Source organism: Phaseolus vulgaris, chromosome 9, assembly GCF_000499845.2.
Source record: "Phaseolus vulgaris cultivar G19833 chromosome 9, P. vulgaris v2.0, whole genome shotgun sequence".
Classification (NCBI taxonomy): domain Eukaryota; kingdom Viridiplantae; phylum Streptophyta; class Magnoliopsida; order Fabales; family Fabaceae; genus Phaseolus; species Phaseolus vulgaris.
The window spans coordinates 30,644,717-30,667,744 of record NC_023751.2 but is presented as its reverse complement, the minus strand read 5'-3'; the positions used below and the strand labels follow the sequence as shown (position 1 = coordinate 30,667,744).

At 31.7% G+C, this 23,028-nt stretch overlaps 3 protein-coding genes across 14 annotated transcripts; 2 read left to right on the top strand and 1 right to left on the bottom strand.

The window, feature by feature from the left end:
• Positions 1-1,067: 1,067 nt before the first annotated feature.
• LOC137821983 (ninja-family protein AFP3-like) lies at positions 1,068-3,939 on the top strand. Of its 12 annotated transcripts, none has more exons than XM_068626814.1 (4): positions 1,068-1,258; positions 1,415-1,512; positions 1,608-1,932; positions 3,326-3,939. In XM_068626814.1, the coding sequence occupies exons 2-4, from the start codon at positions 1,462-1,464 to the stop codon at positions 3,730-3,732; spliced, it is 783 nt and encodes a 260-aa protein (XP_068482915.1). In that variant the 5' UTR covers positions 1,068-1,258; positions 1,415-1,461; the 3' UTR covers positions 3,733-3,939. The 12 variants fall into 12 exon arrangements, with proteins under 12 accessions (XP_068482915.1, XP_068482913.1, XP_068482914.1 ...); XM_068626812.1 differs by having other exon boundaries at positions 1,415-1,518; XM_068626818.1 differs by having other exon boundaries at positions 1,076-1,258; positions 1,415-1,467.
• Positions 3,940-7,658: 3,719 nt separating this feature from the next.
• Positions 7,659-10,599, bottom strand: LOC137823031 (uncharacterized). The gene is made up of 2 exons (XM_068628100.1): positions 8,894-10,599; positions 7,659-8,307 (listed from the first exon to the last, which is right to left on the bottom strand). Exons 1-2 carry the CDS (start codon positions 10,297-10,299, stop codon positions 8,133-8,135), a joined length of 1,581 nt encoding a protein of 526 aa, XP_068484201.1. The 5' UTR covers positions 10,300-10,599; the 3' UTR covers positions 7,659-8,132.
• Positions 10,600-19,749: 9,150 nt separating this feature from the next.
• On the top strand, positions 19,750-22,805 carry LOC137821352 (exocyst complex component EXO70E2). The gene has a single exon (XM_068625904.1). The coding sequence runs from the start codon at positions 20,719-20,721 to the stop codon at positions 22,618-22,620; it is 1,902 nt and encodes a 633-aa protein (XP_068482005.1). The 5' UTR covers positions 19,750-20,718; the 3' UTR covers positions 22,621-22,805.
• Positions 22,806-23,028: the final 223 nt, after the last annotated feature.

Here is a 23,028-nt window from a genome sequence, read left to right as displayed (position 1 = left end):
TATTAAAATAGAATCAACAAAACAATTATTAAATTGAATTAAATAATTTTAATCAATTGTAAAATTATTTTAATCAATTAAAATCGAATCAACATGATAACTTTAAATTCTAAATAATTTTAATAGATTAAATCATCATATTAATCATAAAATATTCTTCCTTATTTTTCTTTCAAATCTAAAACATTAAAACACAATTCAATTTATTACAAACCAAAAAGGATACTTACAACATTGTTAAAAACAAAAATTATAACTCAAATAAAAAACAAATTCAAAATCAACATCACACTTGCATCATTATCAACTTATTAGCATGCTTGAAAACATCAAATATCATCAAATCTTTAAGATTGTAATTGAATCTTTATACTTCACACTTCTATATCAATGGGCAAACACTTTCAATAAAGATAGTGAAACCTCTTATATATTCATCATTATTGCCTCGAAAAATGCCCACATACGCTATCAAACCATCACTTTTACATTTAATCATCCCCACTTTTGGATCTCTCTAGCTGACATTTGTGACTTACTTACCTTACTCAAGTCGATGCTGATGTTGAAATTCGGTTTCACTTAATGATTTATTACTTAAGTTATAATTTGTAACTTAATAAATGTCAATAAAATTTTCAATCAAAATTAAGTAAAAATAAGTTTAAGATAATGTAGATAATTAATAAATTTATGAGTACAAAAATATTATTTAAGTGTTGCAAATATTTAAGAGATACTAACATGACAAAAGGTTTAATCGTTAAAATATAGTAGCATGATAAAAAAATGAAGTTTCTAGATTATAAAATAAAAAAGATTATTTTTTATCTTTTAAAAAAATTAAGATTTGTCTGAGGGGTTATTAACCGAAATTCACTGTGAGAATTACGTGGCATGGGAAAGGAAAGGTGTCGGAGAAGGGTGGTGCCTGCAAATCGCAGAGAGACGAGGCACAAGTGTAACGTAACTGTAGATGATGTGAACCAAACTCTCTCTCCATTGATTACCACGTGGAACTTTTCAAACGCTTCCTCATTGTTCACGAACTACACCCATGAATACATCCATGAACATTCAACAACATTAACATCAACATTAACATTAACATCAACAACAATCATAACTTTCTCTCCTTCACTTCCTCTTTCTTCTCTCTCTCTCAACCTCTTTTCTTCTCCCTCGGATTCTTCCTGTACTTTTTGTTCTCTTTCTACCATTCTCTTCTTTCTTTAAAATCATCTGCATAACAAACACTGTATGCCGCCCTGCCCCCATTTGTTTTCTTCTCTTAGTTTCCTCACCAAGTTTTAGCACAGCTCTCTACACTCTTGAAATTTGCTTTTTTCTTTCTTTGTGGACCACCCGATTGTACTTTTGTGCCTAACTTGTTCATGCATATTGTTTCTTTCAGAGAGAAACCTGTTCGGTTGAGGGGTTTTCTCTTTCTTCTCTGTTCCAATGGAGGTAAAAAAACAAAACAAAACAGAAAAGAAAAGAAATGTTGATCAAGTTGAGGTTTTTCTTAATTTTCATTTTACATCATGAAGCTAGGAGCTTGTTAGACTGTGAGATTCGTTTTAATTTTTGTACTTTTTTGGGTGCAGAGGTGTTACAAGGAGAAAACATTTTCTCCTTGCGGTAAGAATGCAGAAGAAAGTAGGTTGACAAGGTCATCATCAGTAGAGGGTGTGGCAAGTGGGGTCCAGCGGGGCCCATATCTTGGCAGATCTTGCTCAGTGCCAGCTGAGAGGCAGAGGAGGGTGGCTGGACTCTCACCTCAAGTGCTTGCCTGGGTGGCTGCTTCTGCTGTCAATATCAATACACCAGCATCACTTCCCCAATTCAAGTCACACCCAAATCCTTCTCAGGCTTCAGAGCTTCGTGGTAATCAATTTCTTTCACTTATGTCCTCTATTTTGTATGATCATGGTATACTTTTTATTTTTTGGGGATCAGAATGTTGCCAACCTGTATATGTTATAATGGTTTGTAACTGTGTATTCTTATGTCTTCTGTGATTGTATTGGCATCTTAGAAAGTAATGATATTTTGTTTGTGTTGCAGTTAAATGATTAAAAGAATAAGAAGAAACCTTTTGGTGTTGAGGACTATTCCCCCTACCCCCCTTTCTGTGTGCGAAATTGCTTCTCTCCGTTGATTTTTAGTTCCCTATCACCTAGATTTCTAAAGGCAATCTATTTGTTCTTGAAGAGTTATGTTTAGCTCTGTAAATTATCTCCCTCAGTGTTGAGTTTACTCCTTAAATAAATTCAGTATCACAACTAAGTTGATCTTGTATAAATTACATCGATATTCATTGTCTGACTACTCTTCACTAACTCAAACTTCTAGTTTTATAAGTAAATAATGGTTACCATTTCTTTGTACTAACGATTATACACTAGAAATAAAGTGTATGTATCCTTGATTTACCAGGACATAATGCCACACCATACTCCAGATCCAGAAGTTCATTTACATATAGAAATTGGTTTGCTTGTGTGTCATTCCTCTGGACTATAACTTTTGTTTCAGATGTTCCATTTAATGTCTGAATCAATTTTTAGACTGTTAATTTATTATTTCTGTCTTCTGATAAAATGTTTCTTTTACTTTCTTTCTACATACTAACAGATGCTGCATGTGTGTAGCTAGTCTTATATTGGTGCATACCTCTCTTTCATTTGTTTAACATTTATGACATCAAAGCTGGATTCACAATTTTCCAAGATAGATTGATGCATCAAAAGTAATTTGCTTTTACTGTAAAAGAAAACCATAATCATAAGTTGGGATGAGGTCTTTATTTCTGTTTTGTTCTCATGGTAGTTTTTAAGTGATGGGTGTGTTGGAGAAAGTTTCCTCTTCTTAGTGCAACAAAAGGTCCCAAACTACCATATTCTTTCCATACAAAACCATTTTAGAGAAACAAGACATGTGAGTTGTTAAGGTTTTTCTTTAGTGCATCATTAACTCATAGCTTGATTACAACCATATACAATAGAAACTGATTTTTTTCATCTGGTAATAATGCTGAGATATACCTCTGTCTGAATCATTTCAAGGTTTTGAATAATAATTAAATCTGTAAGTGCTTTGTATAAACAGATTTCTTTGCAAGACAATTCCTATGGTTTAGTTTTCTTTCTGTATAAGTTAGGTCAGTTTAGTATTATTTTTTTATCACCATTCATCCCATTGTCTAACTAATGCAAATACTTCAGTATTTTTCATTTGATCTTGCTAATCTGAAACTAAACCTTTTTTGTATGATTTCCATCCTACACATTCACAGTTGTCTCATACAACATTCCATGTATAGGTCTCAGACATTCAGCTGAAGGAGTTGCTTTGAAAGTCCAAACTTCAACCAAGCAGGACAACAATTCCATGGCTTCCAAGAAGACAATGACCAAGAAAATTTTACCTAGGCCTGCTGACACTAAGCTGGAGAATCAGGCGAAAAAACATAAACTTGGGAACTATTGCAGTCTTAAAGGGGATGTAATGGAGATCCTGAGACGGATGCCAAGTGTGAGTACAACTGGAGATGGAGCTGATGGGAAGAGAATAGAAGGGTTTCTGTACAAGTACAGAACTGGTGAAGTATGTATTGTTTGTGTCTGCCATGGTAGTTTCCTCACTCCAGCTGAGTTTGTGATGCATGCTGGGGGCAAGGAAGTGGCCAATCCCATGAAGCATATCACTGTTTTTTCCAACTCATTTTAGAGACAAGGGAATCTTGGAATGCAGAGGTAAGTGGAGCAATGAAACTGGCTTTGGTTAGTTTAGTTTTCATGATTTAATTATTGAAAAAAAGTGGTCTGATTCAAAGGAAGTTTCATCAATGGTTGTGTGTACTTTTGTGAACCTATGTCATACAATGTTAAACCAAGAGAAATCTATGTTTTAGGCCAAAATTTTCTCCAATACTCATCACGTGTTTGTTTCTAACCATCGACAAATATGTAGAAAGGTAGTAAAATGTGTAGCTTTTACATTCTTATAAACCTCTAAAAATATTAGATATATCTATAACAAAAATAAAATATTATATATATTATAAAAAATAAAAATATTATATATATATATTATAAAAAATAATAATTAATTATATTATAAAATTTATATGCATTACGCCGCAATTTTGTAACATACAATCGATTATAATAATATAATATAATAAAAACAAATAATAATATAGATATAGATATATTTATATAAATAATTATTAAATATTAATAATATAAAGATTAAACTTATAAAATAATATTATTAAGATAGTCTTTTAAATATTGATTTTTTAATATTTTAAATTTATTTATAATATTAAATATGTTAAGTATTTAGGTCTAATACTTAGAAGTACTTTTTAGTTAAATCTAAGGATCAAAGTTATGATAAAAATTGTCTTGAGAATAAAATGACAATACCAATAATCAATTAAGAACATAATATTATGTTTAATACATAAGTGTTTGAACAAATCACTTCCAATTTTAAAGGGTAGAATTAGTCACTAATGTTGATATTACAAGCATGGAAAGATCCAACATGTTTTTTCTTAACAGTTTGTCTCCTCTAGGGTTTTCTATCACCTTCTATTCTTCTAATGATGTTTAGTATTATGTCTCACGTCTCATATTTAACCTAGTTAGGCTTGAACTAAGTGACTTCTCGCCTAGGCGGGCTGTAGTTTGCTTGGACGAGAAAAAACTCAACTTCTCTAGAGTGATCTCACCTAAGCGAGATTGAGTTTGCTTGGGCGAGTTTCTCTGAAGTGTTTTTGGCTTACGCGAGTTTGGACGTGTTGAATCAACCTTCCAGCTTTTTTTTTTTTTTTTTATAATCCTAACATTAACACAAATTTAGAAATAAATAGTTCTTATTCATATTATAATCATAAAATATGTAAAAAAAAAGTTTAAATTCATAAATTAGGGAACAAATTATAGTTATTTTATCAATAAATATTCATAAGTGTTTGTTTTAATATGAAGTATTACTAAAATATGTAGCACCATTATCAAGAATTCAAAAATTTAAGGTAAAGAGAAATTTATTACAAATGTGTATTATCATATTGGAAGGAATAACATAAACTTGATTGAAAATATTGTCACTGCATTTGGATTATTGTAAAAGAGTTAACAATGTTTCATACAAGAGTAATGTTTCATCATTATTAGAATTTGTATTTTGAAAAAATGCATTAGATGACTCTTATCATGGTTCTAATTTTTAAATTTTGAATGAGGTGGAGAGCCATGTTTTCTATAACATGTATCAATGGTATGCCTTGTCTTTTTACAATGACTGCAGATTTTAGAAATATATCCTCCTCCATAGCTTTCTCTTTCACAATCAGAACCTCTTCCATAAGTTGTAACATTTGTTTCTATAACTTCCTTTGTTAGTAGCAATCATTTCCTTGAATTGATCACCAAAAATTTATCTTTATTATTGTGTAATGAGAGAACAAACTCTGTTCAAGAATGACAAAATGTCCATCAATAGGAATTGAGTTCTCACACTCAAATAATTACCATTTAGTCCTCCCTAGAAATTTAATAATTTGGTCTTGTGTTTTATATTTAGAAACATTTACAAGAGCATTGCAAGTGCATTTAAAGGCACGTGAACAAGCAGGTAGCAGGCAGACAAGATCAAGCTCATTATAAAGAATTTTTAGTTGAGTGAAATAGTTTATAATAATCAACTCACGTTGTTTGAAAGAAAAAATCACCTCTTAATCAAAACTCTCATACCATATTAAGAATTGAACTTTAAGTATAATTCAAAACTTATAAAATCATCACATAAGGAGATGTTTGCATCCACTTATATATATTATGAAATATCCTTATCTCTAGTCGATGTGAGATCTCCAACACACCTCCACACGCCGAGACTGTTAACTCATGCATGAGACTATATATTTATGGATGGTTTGATAGTGACGCAATAGCAGGTGACCTGATAAGTCTATCATTAAGATAAACTTAAACCATTCTGATACCATATTATAATTATAAAAAAATAACAGAAATGAAAAAAAGATAAAAAGGAAGACAAAGGATATGAGAAGAAATATGAACAAAAGATAAAAAGGAAGACAAAGTATATGAGAAAAAATTTCTCTTATGTTTTTCTATTGAAATCAAAGCAGATAAGATCTAAACATATACAAATAGTACATCCATTCTAGGTCTAACTAAAGAGAGAGAACAAAAAATAAAGAGACAATCAATAAAGACTAGAATCATAAAGATACAATAGTAGAAAAGATACAATAGTGAATTAATTTTTTTTTCATAAATAACTAGTAAAAGATAATAAAGTTAATATAACTCCAATAAATGAAAAAGGGAAATATTTAAATATTTATATCTATTTATTCCAACCTTAAAAGATTTGTTTTTCTCAAAACTCTTTTTTTAAGATTTTGACACATCTTGTCAAATAAATACATTTCGTATCAAATATGTATTTTGTCTTGTTCATACAATAGAATTTGAGCTTTAATCAAGTTATAATTTCTTCTTTTATAATTTTGTTCTTTAACTTTGATTGGATAATTTCTTCTTAAAGTTTGATTTGATAATTGATTAAGTTAGAAAGTCTTTTAAATTTCTTTAGACTCGTATATTGTTTAGTCTTTTGGTCGTTTGTGGTTCTTCAAAAGACATCTCACAAATGATAATGTTTAAGTTTGAAATAACTTGAAGTAATTTACACTTAACAAACTCATTATATATGTATCAAAACGTTAACAAACTCATTACATATATAAAAACTTGATATTATTTGTTAACACTAAAGTTTAGAGTGACTTGTTATTATCACTAATTTTTATGTTTAAATTTTCAAAGCTTTTATTTAAATTTTGATCAATATGATAATTTTAAATAAAATAAAAAATATGAATAATGTTATTTTATTACAATTATAAAAGAAGTGCATGTCCTTTATCAAAACCTTGAGAAAGAATAATGTTAATTTAAAAAAATGAAGAGATATATAAATATGTTTGTATTAAAATCACTAGGAAAATTAGAAGAAATGGGTATGAAACTTAACATTTTAAAATAAAAATAAAAGCAAAATGTTAGTAGCTGTTGCTTCAAAAAGTTACTTACACTAGCCTTTTAACAACCGCAACAAGCTAAAGACAACTTGTTCACTTAAATATAATAATAATAATATTACAGAAGCTTTTCAAATAGCCAAAGAAAGGTTAGAAATTAGTTATCATGATATGTTTCTTTCTTTCTTTTATAGGAAACTAGAGAACTATGGTTCCTGTCTGCATATAGATGGAAAATAAGAACTTGGAAACTTCTAAGATAATTCCAAAACAAATCTTGTCAATGATGAATTTTTCATGTAAAACTCATTTTTGTGTTTTAAATCCTCAAGCATCAAAGAAACCCTTAAATAATTAAACAACAATCCAAATAATTATAGTTCAGTTTATTTCCTCAAAACTTATATTGCATTAACACTTATAAGATTGGTTCTTCCTTATTCAATTACCTCTGTGAGAGACTTTTAGCTACTTCACTACTTCCTTAAACGTCCCAAATGACAATGGAATATTGGCATAACCAAACTGATATTAATCTAAGGAAAATGTTACATTGACACTCCACGTTGAAAGACACCAATTTTAGTTTATAACTGTGATTTGACTAATGTGATTCTAAAATGGTTTCATTTCAGCAAAAAAAAATTTAGTTGTAATCTGGTGCAGGTTGTCAATCTCTTAATATTAACATACCACAAAATTTGTTTGAACTTGAACACTTGTGTGTGCATGTGTCTTAGTGTGCTCTCAAAAGAACCTGATGAGGAATCCCAGGACCTTGATTTTTTCTTATGATTCATTTATCTACCAACAGTGCTATCAAACTAACCTATTATGGTACATTGTTGATGAGAAATTGTGACTGGTCTCCAAACTTGAGGTACAGGTTTAGTAATGGAAAAAGTAGAATGAGAACTAGCCAGTTAGAGCTATCATGTAGTGCATGTGCGTGATGCTAAACTATAAAGATGATAGAGACAACAAAAAATTTCGGCAGAAGCCAAGAAACACTATGATGAGATGGGGATCTAACGAGTTCTAATCAACAGCAGGAGAAGCAAGATAGCCACGATTTGTTCTGAGGAGCATTTGGGGTTTGCTTGGGGGTCTGAACTGCATCTGATGTTGCTTTAAGGTTATCCTGCTCTGGCTGTTGTTGCTGCTTTTTCTTCTCTTCTTCATGCTTTGGTGAAAGAGTTTTGTCTCCATCAGTATATCTTCACATCACAAAAAAGGTTCAGTATTTTTTTCTTAAAAAGCATAGCATCAAGTTAAGAATTAGCCACCATCAGGAAGCGTCATCAATGTTAGAGTAATTTTTGTCTAGTGATGTTAAGATTTATTTCTCAATTCACTGTTGATGCATTTTCATGTTCCCTATATTATATGTTACAGTTCTTAGAGTATGAGTTCAAATACTAAATTTTACCCTTTCCATATCAAAATTATTCACATTGTAAACAAAAATATAATAGAATCACCGTCCAAATACACTACTACTGGATTGTCACATCATGAAAGACTGGAAGAATTTCTGTATTACTTTGCTTTCAAAGTATAAAATCTGAATTGATTTGGGCGAGCAATGAGAAGCCAAACCAAACATGCTATTAGTAATTGGTATGGCATTTTTGGTTTGACCTCAAGATTGCTAAAATCGGTTGAAAGCAAAGCAACAGAGGTTTGCTTCCAGATTTTTATGGTACCAGCGTGATTTGAATCCCATAAAAAGCACTATAAATAGCAAGTTAGTGAAATAAGCATGGATATTTACGTATAAAAGAAGTCAGTGGAAGAGCTTACACATTAAACGCAAAGGATTTGGTGCTGGCATCTGAATGTTGAGAATGAGACTTAGAATTACTACGTATATCATAACTTGTTGCCCCTTTGAGATTTATCAAATCCGCATTATTTGTACTGTCTCTTTTTGTACTGCTTTCCATTATAACCTCTCTCATTGTCTCAGCAGCTTTTTCTTCAGTAACTTTTGAACCTTCATGCTGTTTGGCAGTGCTTTGGCTGATATCAGTGAATTTTGTTGATGGGGGTTGGGGTTGAGGTGGGAGTGGGGGCTGGTTTCCTTGATATGATGCACCTGATGTGTTCATGTCACCGAGTTTCTCCATTTCGCCAGATTTGGTCATCCAACCTATGTCACTTGAGAAACTAGTATTTCCCATTTGAATGCTGAACAATGATTCATTAGAGGCGGTGCTCCATTGGGTGTTTGATTTTGATTTGTGTCTGTCAAACACGTGAGATGGAAACCTATAATTGGAAGAAGTTGAAGGATTCTCTGGACGCTCCATTACCTGTATAGGAGGATTTTGCTTTTCTGAGCCATTGCCGAAGGAAGGAGAACCATCACTAGGTTCTTGTCCATGGTTGGGAAAAGAGCTGATTGGGATATCATCTTCAGTTGTTTCGGTGGCGAACTTAACATCCTTTCCCCGTTTTTGGGGTGCTTTAGTGGCAGAGTTTGCAGAATTAGGCATGTGGTCTTGAGTTGAAGATTCAAAAGCTGGGGGAAATGATGAGCTTGACCTGTCTTCTGTTCCTGAATTGCTACTAGACATGCCATAATTTCTTTCGTTTGTAACTGAAAATGGGTCATACGGTTCAACACTTGTTGGGGTAGTACTAGCACCTGCACGGTTCTTAGAGCTTGTATCATCTTGTTCTTGGTAATTTGCTGATTCCAATGAGAACAAGGGCTCTAATTGGTGGCTTGCAAAGGGATCAAGAGTTCCACTATGTGTATTAGAAGGATGTGTCCATGCTTCGCCACTAGCCGTGCTCCAATGACCTCGATCTGGTGATGGAAGTGTATGATGAGATTCACTACCAACGATTGAACTTGTTGGCACTTGGAAGGGATTCTCTGGTGATGATTCATTGTTAGACGGTGTCAGTGAAAAATGGGGGTCTAGTATACCATCATCCGGAAATCCAGTAACACTATTGTTAGTCATGCCACCTCTTTCTTGTGTCATGGCAGATAATGAATGTAGATGGTCATGCTCCTTTTCAGATTCATGTGCACCAACATGGTTAGTGTTGGGGGCATCACTCATGAACAGGAAGGGGTTTTGTGCTGATGAAGAGGGAGATGAGTTATTTGACAAAGGAGAAGGATGAGTAGCACCAAAAGGGTTATTAGGTTCCAAGTGGGGGTTAATTGGACTTCTATCTCCCCTTTCTGCCATTGAATGTGTGTTGGACAATTCAGACTAAAAGTATCTTTGGTCACTTTAGGAGATGTTGCAGCTAGAGGCCTATGCGGCTCGTCGCAGTGGTTGTTGCATTTGGCATAAAGTGAAAGTGATCTTGTGATGTCAACTCTGATGAAAAGGGTGAAGTGGATGGTAGGTGCTTCTTTTCATTGTAAAATTGTTTTCCTGCACCTAAATTTGTAGAAGGACCAGTTCTCTTATCAACACTAGATCCACGGTAACTTACGGATTCCATCAGCCAACAATATCAAAGTCTTTCAGAGTCGGGATATTCTGTAAAACCAGAATCTCAAATACAAGGATTTGTTTCAAATCAACTACTAGAAAGCATAGATAAGTAGTGTTCTCCTTCAATGTTGAAGGGGCAGATTCATACATGCAATTTGGCTATGTTAAAAGTTTCTAGGACCCCATAATATGTAAGACAACAAAGGTGTTAGATTCCTTGCATGCACAAAATCACAAATCTTCATTTTTGTTAAGTGTTGGCCCTACTTTGATCCTGCATTTTTAATTGCTATATCCATTTATTTTATTGAAGATGATTCTTCTAGCAATTTCAACATACCAAATGTTTAAAATAGAAGAGAGAGACTATAGAAACCAAGTTATTACATGTCATGAATGTACATTATACTAGAGGATGAAAATAATGGCAATCAAATAACCCAATGAACATATGTTCTTGTAGTAATTAAAAGAAAGGATTTTGAAAGAGAAAATGCATTTGAATTTGAAAAGATTGAATAAAATAAGTACCCAGAAAAGGGGACATTTACAATGTGCTCAAATGATCCAGTGCCTGATCCTGCTGTTTATTACTAGGCCGGTGATGGCATGGTAATAAGCAGTCCCATTGTCTGAAACACAATTTGCAGGAAAACCAGAGAAAAGGTGTGAAAGTTAGAAGAAATTGAGTATAGGGAAAAAGAGAGAGAAGATGCAACAAGAAAGGGTTAAATAAAGGAGAAGGCGTTGCACAAGTTTAGCCGTTTCAATCTCTGGTATTTTCCTCTACTCACAAACTTCTGCTGCTATGCAGATTTAATCTAAAAAAATTAAGGGTAAAAAATCCGAGTTATGCAAATATTTAATAATTTTTATGCCATTAACTTTTGTGAGATTAATTTTTAAATTTTATTAGATTAAGTAGACAAGGATTTTTACGTTTGAAAATAAATAAATTTATTATACGTCAATATATAATTAAATAAGTACTTTCTAATTATTTTTCTTTGTATAAATAAAAAAAATCACTTATAGTAAAATTAAAGGGATAAGGATGTTGACTTCAAATACGTAATTGTAATAAATATTTAAAGAGAAAGAAGTTATTGTACAACAATTTTATCAAATTTGAGCAGGATTATTTCAAATAATTGGTAAAAAAACTAAGCAGATTAAATATATTATTATGTATAATATCATGAAATAAATATTTTATTATATATACTAGTTAACTTATACGAAAATATATTGTGTTCTTTCTTTATCTCTTTTAACTTTTTCATTGTTTTTTTCCGTTAACTACCGATATTGTTTCTAAAATTTATTGCTAAGTAATTTAAAAGAATAATTATTTTTATTAAAAGAAATTTTGAACTTATTCACTTTTTCTTGATATTATGTAGTGTCTTCATTCTTCTATAATTTTATTATAAAAAAAATTAAGATAGATATATGAGAAAAAATATTTCTTCTATTTTATTTTTCTTACTTAAATTAATAGTCTAAATATATATCAACAATACACTTATTCTGAGTCTAACTAAAAAAACAAAATGTAAAATAAAGAGTCAACAAAGACTAGAATAAGAAAAGACAAAATAAATGTTAAACATATGTACAAAGAAAATTAGTTAAAAATTAGAAAAGACAAAATTAATATCAACTTCCTTCTAGAAACTTTATATCCATATCCTTTGTTAGCCCTGCAAGCTCGGGAGTAAATATTCAATGGCAGTGGTGTTAGCCATTGAATTGAATTTCACATGTAACAGTGGTCATTGAAAAGATTATGTTAGGTCGGTTAAGAAGTGGGCTTTAAGCCTAACTCAACCTCATAAAATCGACTCAGTGAGGTGAGGTTTGCACCCACTTATATACTATGAAAGACTCTAATATCTAGTCGATGTGGGATCTCCAACACCCTCCCTCACTCCGAGGCTACCAACTCGTGCGTGGAGATATATGTTATGGGTGGTCTGATAACAGCCTGATAGCGGGTGGCTTGATAAACCCAACAAATACTCGCTAGGATAAGCTCGAAATGACTCTGATACCATGTAAGAAGTGGGCTTTAAGCCTAACTCAACCTCATAAAACCAGCTCAATGAGGTGAGGTTTGCACCCACTTATATACTATGAAAGACTCTAATCTCTAGTCGATGTGAGATCTCTTACAAGGTCGGGTATTAATGACATACATAAGACTTTTAATCAATCTTCTATAGGCTTGAAATCTAAGGATCACTTCGAGTAGAAGATAATTGTGCATGATTATCAATTGAAGTAAGTGCAGGTTTGCAGGCAAAAAGACTTGCATCTGTTAACAATTACAATGCATATTTCCTTTTATTCATCATTATCCTTTTCTTGTTTTTTGTTATTTCAAGACCAAGAAAATATCTTAAACTCTCAAGATCCTTAATCTTGAATGTTTGATTCAAGGCTTGTTTGATTCATTCAATCTCCACATTATCATTCCCTGCCAATATTATATCATCCACATACACCAATAATGTTGGATCCTTCAGAAGAAATAATAAACAAGGAATGATCATTCATAGATTGAGTATAACCCACAAAAAGAAAAAAGGATGACAGTTTGGCAAACCAGTCTCTACTGGCTTGCTTAAGGCCATATATCTCTTTTGATGTTTTTTTTGGTAATGAATGAGTGAGTTAGATGGAGCATGAGATATATGATGACTCTTTTATGACAAGTGTACCAAGTCAAAAAGTAATAATTTGTCCCTAAGGACGGATATCGAACCCATAGAGAATATTATTTAAATCCTAATAGTAACATTCACTAAGTATAAGAATATATACAATAATTTGATTTGATTTGATAATGACAACCGTTTGCATGAAAATTTAATAAAAACAAAGTAAAGAGTTGTTGATTCAATTGAGAAAATTGGGATTGTGGTTCATCTTTCTTATTCTTTTGTATTTTGAAAAGTATAGTAATAATTCTATCCTTTGATTGATATTGATGCCCATATAAAACCCATTTATATCAATTTCTCGCATATAAAATTATTAAGAGAGTCTCCTAAATATCGAATCCTCGCATATTTATAAAAACTCTTTATCATTATGATTAGATGTTGATAGCAATTAACATTTCAAATTTATTCCCAACATTCAAATATGTTAAACATTATCATTTAAGTCAAAAACTTACAAGTACTTTTTAGTCAAATCTAAGGATCAAAATCATGGTAAAACAAGCATTAAAAATAAAATGACAATATTAATCATCAATCAAGAACAAAATATTATATTTAAATATTACCTCAATGCATAAGAGTTTGAACAGATTACTCCCAATCCCAAAAGGTAGAATTAGCCACTCATGTTGGTCATTACAAGCATGGAAAGCAAGAGAAAAAATTCCAGGATGTTTCTCCTTGACGGATGCCTCCTCTAGAGTTTTCTAATATCTCATATTCTCTAAATGAATGTATAGGGTTGTGCCTCATGCCTCATATTTAACCTAGTTGGGCTTGGGCTAAGTGACTTCTCGCCTAGGCATGATAGGGCTCGCCTAAGCGAGTTGGACGAAAACAAGCTCAACGTCTCTGAAATGATCTCGCCAGGACGAGATTGGGCTCGGTTGGGCGAGATCCTCTAGGAGGCTTCTGGCTTACGCGAGTTTGGGTGAATGTTGGAGCGTTCAAGCTTTCCCTTTTTTATCTTGTATATTCTCTTTTTGCCCTTTCATCTCCATTATTTCCTAGAATCCTAAAATTAACACAAATGTGAGAATAAATCGTTCTTATTCATATTATAATCACAAAATATGTAAAAAAAATTAAATTCATAAATTAAGGGTTAAATTATAGTTATTTTATCAATATACCACATGGTTGCTCACTAAATAGGGATAGCATCATTCAACTTATATTAAGTTTATTCATTCTCTTCTAATTTGCTAACTAAACACGAATTGTGTTCTTTTTGAAGCTTTTTTGGCGTACAACATTAGCAACATTTCAACACCATGCAATGTGATCTCACTTGTTCTTCTTCTTGATGGATGACTTTAAATAAGCATTAAAGAATATAGTTGTTGGAAATCCATTTATGGTTGTTGAACAACTTTAGCTCACTTGAAGGCATTTGTTGTGTCTGATGAGCTTGATTGTGAAGGATGCATTAGATACACTCCATGGAATATTAATTACTTTTTTATTCTTTATGTAACATCCTAATAGTTGGATGTACTTATCTCTTCTTGGACAATGTTCTTTTACTTGAATTTGTTTAAAGCACAGAGTCATACGAAACAAATAGTCTTTTCATATTTAATGTGACTTGTACTTGAACATATCTCTATGGCAGATGAAAGTAATGAACATTCACTGCAACATAGAATAGGCATGTATATGTTCATGAAATATGAGGTTAGCTTAAAACTATTAGCAAATTGTTTGAACATGTCCATATTTTACAATACGTGAACTAAGACTGCACAATGTTATATCATCCATACAATACGTGAACTAAGACTGCGCAATGTTATATCATCTCATGGATGAAACATTTACGTCATATATAATCTATTATTGAACGAATATTATTGAATTACTGATAAACCATGACTATATTTTACACTTAGTTATTTTTAATACTTAATCAAAATCATGGGTGTTAGACTTTTTCTCTAACAATTACTCTCTTTTTTAATGTTCTTAAAACAATAAAATTTAAACATAATATTTTCAAAAATAAGTTCAACATATCATGTTTTCACAAAAATAGTTTCAATACCAAACAAACTTACAAAATATATAATAAATCATAAATTTAATGGGTTGTAAAACTTTCAAACTAAATACTGAATTCTCATTAGATTAGATTAAATCTAGCTTAACATCCTTTTAATATTTTATTATAGAACAATTTTAGTGCAGAGTATTTAAAAAATTATTGTTTTTCTCAACAACAACAAAAACATCAGACTTTAACACAATATGTTACAATTTAGTACAAAAGCAAAAACAATACTAAAAACTTTGAAGATTGAAAGCTCCCCTAAACTTGTGACATCTGATCTTCTCTCTTCATTTCTTGCTTTTTCATCTTCTCTTCTCTTCTCGAAGATTGAAAGCTCCCCTAACCACCATTGAAGCAAAGCCAATGCTCACCTGAGATGAACCAAGCACAACGTAAGTGAAGCCCTTACCACACTCTGATGCCTTACTAATCTCTCCAACCCCAGTAGAACTCAATACATATGAGGAGAAGGTTCGGTTTCTTTGATTAGTGAAGTGAAACAACCATGCATGGTTTAGTTTTATATACTGAAGAACCAAGTTATTGCACACACCCACTCCTCACCCACTGCATTCACAGCCTTCACATCCTTCAATGGTCAAACGATTCCTGAACCAAGTCAAGAATCTCATGCTCTGATGTCGCATGCATGCAGGGAGCAGTGCTTTGGCTTTGTCGTGGCAGGAGAAAAGCAAGGGCACAACTGTAACTTCCTAGGTTTGACGTGGCACTCGCTCTACTCATGTCTACTTTCTCTTCATCTTGGAGAAGACCCTGAACCCACTCCACTTTCTCTGCACTCCCTCCCTCACCCGCAGGGAACACTGGAAGCAAACGGGGTGGTACTGAGACTTCCGTCGTCAACAACAGTACCACCCCCAGAACCAAACAAAGCCTTAGTGTGAGCTCTCACGATTTTCATATAATCTCTCCCCTTAAATTATATCTCCCCTTATCACGTAATTCTCCCCCATAACTCTCTTTTCCATGTTAGTAATCATATATAATTCTCCCCCTCTTAAGAAGCACAAAAGGGCATATTAAATACCAATAAACTTGCTCCATATCTTCAACATCTAATGAAAGAACCTTTGGAGTTGAAAAGGTTGTTGGCACTAGGGGTTTGAGTTCGAGTCCTAGTAAGATCATAATTATCCACTTGGAAGCTTCATTGATATCTTGGTCACGAGCCTCTAGTGCTAGTTGAAGCATGGAATTGTTTGTGGCTAAAACAATTTTAAGGTTGCCTTGTTGGCTTAGGATAGAAAATGAATGAGTATGATGACTAGACCACAGTGAAAGCGTGTTGAGTCTCAGCCACATAAAAATATAACTCTTGCACTTTGCATTCTTGAGCTTCAGACAAAGGGTACAATAAAAGTGGTTGTTAATTAATTACACAAATTCCTTCGAAAAATTAATTATACAAATCTCTTTTATAAAAATTAATCATGTTTCACAAGTAAAATAATAACTAGTTTCGGTTACATTAGTTTATAAAAGAAATTTATACCGTAACAATTCATGGGTTTAGCAAGTAAAATTATATCTAGTTTAATTTACATTAGTTCTCCTTAAAATTGAATTAGTGCCTGTCCATAAAGTTGTGGATTTAATTACATTATATTAGGTAAAAGATTTTAATTCAATCATTACTATGCAATAAAAAAATATAAATTGTATTATAAGTACCATAAAAATAAAAAAAATATTTTTTTTTAACTATTCATGGTTTGTAAAAATCTTAACGCCTACTAATAATATATGAAAATAAAACTCTGACTATTTTACTATTAAACGTCTTTAGAACGTATAGAATAAGAAAATATTTAAAAAGTAAAATTATTTAGCATTTTGGAGCAGTATGAAGAAGAATAATTAGTGCCTTTCTCTATAAATTCATTAAATTAGAAGAGTGATACACATTTGTCCGCATGCAAGAAATATTGAAAACATAGTCTTCGTTCAAAGTAGGCATTTTGATGGTCTAAATTTCAATATTTTCTAAGTCAAATCAAATGCTTGACTTGATGTGCAAGTAAAAACGTTAGCGTCCCATCATCATGACATTTTATATATATATATATATATATATATAAATTGTACCCATATTAAAAAAATACTAAAATAATTTGTTGTCATCTCGATTGTTGTTATAACGGTTTCGTGATCATTGCACTTCTAACTATATTTTCATTCTTTATTGTTGTTGTACTATGAAGAAAAAAATAACGGTTCTAAAAGTTTGTTTTAGAAGATATTATATATATTTTAAAAAACTTGTTCTAAAAATTCTGTTTTAGAATGGATTTCATATGTTCTGAAAAGTTGGTTTCGAAAGAAAGCTTCTCATAATTTCTGAAAAGTTTATCTTAGAAATCTTCTTTATTTCTGTTCTAAAAGAAAACTTATTTTCAAAGTCCTATTTTAAAAATCTTGTTGTAGAAATATTGTTTCCAGTCATGTTTTCAAAACTTGTTCTAAAATAGTTTGTTAGATAAATTTAGTACCAATTTTATTTTTCATTCATTTTATAAATAAAAAACAACAATTTTATTAATAAAATAATATTTAAATAATATTTCTTATAAATTCTGTTAATTATATTAAAAACTCAATCTTTTTAAATTTATATATTATTTTTTATGAAAATATTTAAATTTATATATTATTTCTTATTATTGTTAAATTCTCAAATACTTAAAAAATAAATAAAATAGAATAAAATGATACAAACAATGTACGACTTCAATGACTTCAATGTGAAAATAATTATACAACTGAAGTCATTATTCTCATGCACAATTTCTATATAATCACAACTCTCATTATAATTAAACTTGTGTTAATTATTGTTGTGTCCTTCACTAAAGTCATACCAAATAAAATTATAGTTCAAAAATTTATGAGAACTATAAATTGTACTACTTAAACACGATTTTCCTTGTTTAAAGTTGTTCACTTCAAACATAATTTACTCAAAACATATATTTAAATATATTTTTTTGCCATTTTAATAAATTCTTATAAAAAAAATAAGATATTTTGATGCAAAATCTTATATAACGTTATCATATGTGTCCAATTATATACTAAAAAGTATAAATGATATATTAGAAATTAAAATATAATTGACCTGTTATAAAAATTACTAACCATGATTTTTCTTTTATCAAATTTTAAAAAAATTGATTATATGATTCCTACTTTTATCCTTCTCAAAATATTAACCTTGTGCTTAGATAAGAAATTTTACAAATACTATGAAATTAAAATATACTAAATTTGAATTACTTTTATTTCATTTCAAATTATTTATTTTTTAAATAAGACAATTCAGATTTATTAAGTTTTAATTTTTTTAATAAAGTATTTTAAATTACCAACCAATACCAAAATTAGTACTTTAATCCTCTAAACATCTACAATATATATTTCAAGTGAAAAAACCTAGTTTACATCCATGAAAAATAGTTCATTTTATTTGGTTGAATTTTTTTTGACAAACATTAATTGAGAAAAAACTCTAACTTATATTGACAGATAAATAATCTCAATAATATTAACTAGAAAATAATTTATATCACTCTCGATTAGTAAACTTTGACTTGCATATAAGCTAAAAAATAGTTTATTAAAAAATGGTTTTGTCAGTGTCACCTATGTCAGTGCACATAGGTTGTGCTGGAAAATGTTTATTTGACACTCTCTCTTAAAAAAATTATATTTACTTTACAATCCACTTTAATAATATATATACATATATAATATAAATTAAAAAATAAAATGAATATTATTAATTAGGTATGTGTAGTGAATATTTTTAATTTCAACAGTAACTTAGTTCATTATAATAACTAATTTAAATATTGGGATAATTTTTAATAGCTATTATAACAAAATTAATAAAAAAATATTAGTGATTTGATAATAAAAAATAATTTTGAATAACTTTACAAGTTAAAGGATCAAAATCAATATTTTAATATATAAAGGATATAAATATAAGGAAAAGAACTATTGTAATCTATTTAAATATTACAATAGTTTTTTTTTATCTAATATAACTATTTTTATATTTTAAATTATTCGAAAATTAATAATAAAATTTGGATATTATAAAATGAATTAAAAATATTTTTATTTACAATTAAGTATAAGTAGTTGAATCATTTCACGTCTGAATTTTTTCAAAAGTGCCATAATTGAATTCTTTTAAAAAATTAAACATAAATTTTCATTTGTCTTTGTAAATAGTTTATATAAAATAAAAATATATGTGATTGTGTAATTAAATGTATGTTGTTGGTAAGAAGATACTAAGCAACAAAAGGAAGTGTATTAAAAAAATCAAGAAAAGGAAGTGTATTAAAAAAACCAAGAAAAGGAAGTAATGAAGTGTGTTAACGAGATCACAGTGACAAACACACTTTCTGGTGAATTTCTTCAAATTCTAATTTCGTTAAATCCTAGTGACATGTCCGTCAAAAGTCAAAAGCCAAAGATTGAGGAAATTGTGTAGGTAGAAAAACTCCAAGAGCAAAGCAAAGGTCCTCCACAATTTTCTTTTTCTCCACACAAAAAACAATTTTCTCTTTGCTAGACAAAATTCGCCCCCTCTTTCTCAATTTCTATGCTTTCTGCTTTGTTGCATCTTTGACCCAAGTTTCATCTGGTTGATTCTTTGTTCTGGTTTATAGTTGCTTTTGTCTGAATCATGTTTTGAAATCTATGAACTGCGTGTGTTTTTCAGTGTCTTTCTCTTTTTCCAAAGAAAGAAAAGGAAATTCTTTTGGTGGTTCCTTTACCAGTGATTAATTGGGAGGGTCAATTGGTTGAGTTCACCACTTCCTGTGGCAATTCTATTTATAGAAGTTTGAGTTTGGAGGTTGTGCTTGGTTTTGGTGGGTTATATTTGATTATCAGCTCTCTTACTTCCAATTGTTGGGGCTTGTTCTGGTTGCTTTGCCTTTCTTGATAATGGAGAGGGTATGAGAAGACTGCAAAGCGTAGTTTCAAATTATTCATCCGTGTCTTCTTCTTCATAATTTCCAGATGCAGGGTTCAAGCTTTTAAGGTTTAAACCACTTGTCTCTTAATTCTTGTTCCTTTGAGGACTATAAAAGCTTGCTTTACTCCTTTTTTTTCTATAAGGTAAGCTTTTGCAACCATTAGCTCTTTATTTAACCCATACCTTACTGTATAAACTAAGCAACGATTTTAGTTTGGAGATGAGGTAGTCATGTTCAGTTGTAGAGAGTGCAAGGTTTTAAAGTCTGCAATAGTTATTTAGGCCACAAGGTCAAGGTTTTTAGAGTTTGTGACAAATTAAAACCACAGCATTCTGGTTTGGATTTCTCCTTGCTCTTGCATTTTTTTTCTGTTATGGAGGAACATAAATCTGTTATCTCCGCTTGTGAACAAGATCAACACGTGGTTGCTGCTGCTCAACACGTTTTAAAGGCACTAGCAGCAAGCAAGAATGTGTCCAATGACTTGAGAAAAACCCTCTTGGATCTTGAGACCCAATTGTCTGCAATTTCCACAGTCAAGGAGAGAAAAGGAAAGGGTATCAAGCAATTAGAGAACCGGCTAAAGTGTGTTGAAGACAAGGTAACGAGGTGGGTAGCAAACGCTTCCATGACATGGGACTCTAGTCCCGATGAGTCTTCTGACTATTTGAAAGTTGTTGGTGAAATCCAGACACTGATTCAGAGTTTGGAAAGCTTTTCTGTGGAGAATGATAACTGGAGGCAGAAGGAACTTCTTGAAAGAGCTAATGCAGTTCTGCAGGATGCTATGTCAAGGCTTGAGAGAGAATTAGACCACATTCTTGTTCAACATAAGCAATACTTTGAGCCTGAGTACATGTCTTTCAATTCTAAAAGGGATATGACGTATGATCAATCATTTCGTTCAGTTGAGGATGAACAAATTAACGAGGTCCACAGGAGTACCGGTTCTAGCCAATCCGAGGCAAGCATTGTTGATCTGATGAATCCAGCAGTACTTCAGTATCTCAAGAGCATTGCAAATGTCATGTTTGACTCAAAATACCATCATGAGTTCTGTCAGGTCTTCATTATATCCAGGAGGGAGGCCTTGGCTGAGTATTTTGACATTCTTAAGATGGAAAAATTAAGCATTGAAGATGTGTTAAAACTGGAGTGGCAGTGCTTGAACCATGAGATAAAGAAATGGATATGGGCCGTGAAGATCATTGTTCAGGTATATCTTGTCAGTGAGAAACGATTGTGTAAAGACATCCTAGGGGAGTTTGGATCCTTTTCCCAATGTTGCTTTTCTGAAATTTCTCAGAGTTTTATGCTGCTCCTTTTGAATTTTGGGGAGGCCGTGGCAATGGGAACACACACCCCAGAGAAATTGTTTTGTTTACTTGATATGCACGAGGTTTTGGAGCGTCTTTCTGTGGATGTAGATATTTTGTTCTTTGAAGAAGTTGGTTCTTTTGTTAGAGGAGAGTTTCAGAAGCTTCTAACGAGCATTGGTGACACTATTAAGTCTACATTTCTGGCATTCAGAAATGCTATTGCAACGAACCATTCAAAGACTCCTTTTCCTCAAGGGGGTGTTCATCATGTTACCAAGTATGTCATGAATTACATCACGACACTAGTTGAATATGGTGATACCCTTAATCTCCTTCTTGTTGATGAATGTTCAACTGAGCCTGGAAGCTATGAACAAGACACCTCAGCTCTCTCATCGTGTCCAGTGGCCTTCTGCTTTCGGTCAATCACCACAGCTCTAGAATCCAACTTGAGCAACAAGTCCAAATTATACAAAGATTCGGCTTTGCAACATATTTTCATGATGAACAACATTCGTTACATGGTGCAAAAGGTCAAATGCTCTGAGCTAACCCATTTTTTTGGAGACTCCTGGCTTCGGCAGCACACTGCTGAGTATCAGCGGGATGCAAGGTGTTATGAGAGGGTCTCTTGGGGTTCAGTACTTTCTATGCTTAAGGATGAAAGTTTGCCAAATTATGTTTCACAGAGAACTTCAGAGAAAAGTTGCAAAAAGTTCTGCACTGCCTTTCGTGAAGTGTACAGGATCCAGACAGGGTGGTGCATCCCAGACCCTCAACTTCGTGAGGATCTACAAATTTCTGTGTCTCAGAAACTGGTTCTTGCATATGGATCATACACTGGAAGAAACTCATCTAACATTGCAGACAAGTACATCAAGTACACTGTTGAGGATCTACAGAGTTATATTTTGGACCTTTTTCAAGGGTCACCAAAATCTTTGCACTATTCTTAGCAAAAAGATTGAAGGGTTTGGCTTCAGTTTCAGTTTCATTTTTCATAGAGACTATTGTATATTTTAGTTGTCATATGAAAAAATGACATCACGGCCTTAGTTAGCTAAGGAAGGCCGTTATGCTTGTTCTTGGTTGATATCAAATAAATGAATATGGTCTTACCTGTTGGTCATTTGGATGAAAATAGTGACTTTTTCTTCATGATAATTGCTTAATCACTCTTAATTTTTGCTTCTTTGTGGTTCTTAATCAGAGGTGTTCTCCACTTGTATTTGCAGGTTTGAGCATCTATGTATAAGCACGCTGAAGCTAGCATCTCACTTAAGAGAAATAACAAATGGCAATACAAGTCTTAAAACAAAAGGAATTTGCTTCCTGAACCCCCCAAATTTCAATCTACACCATCA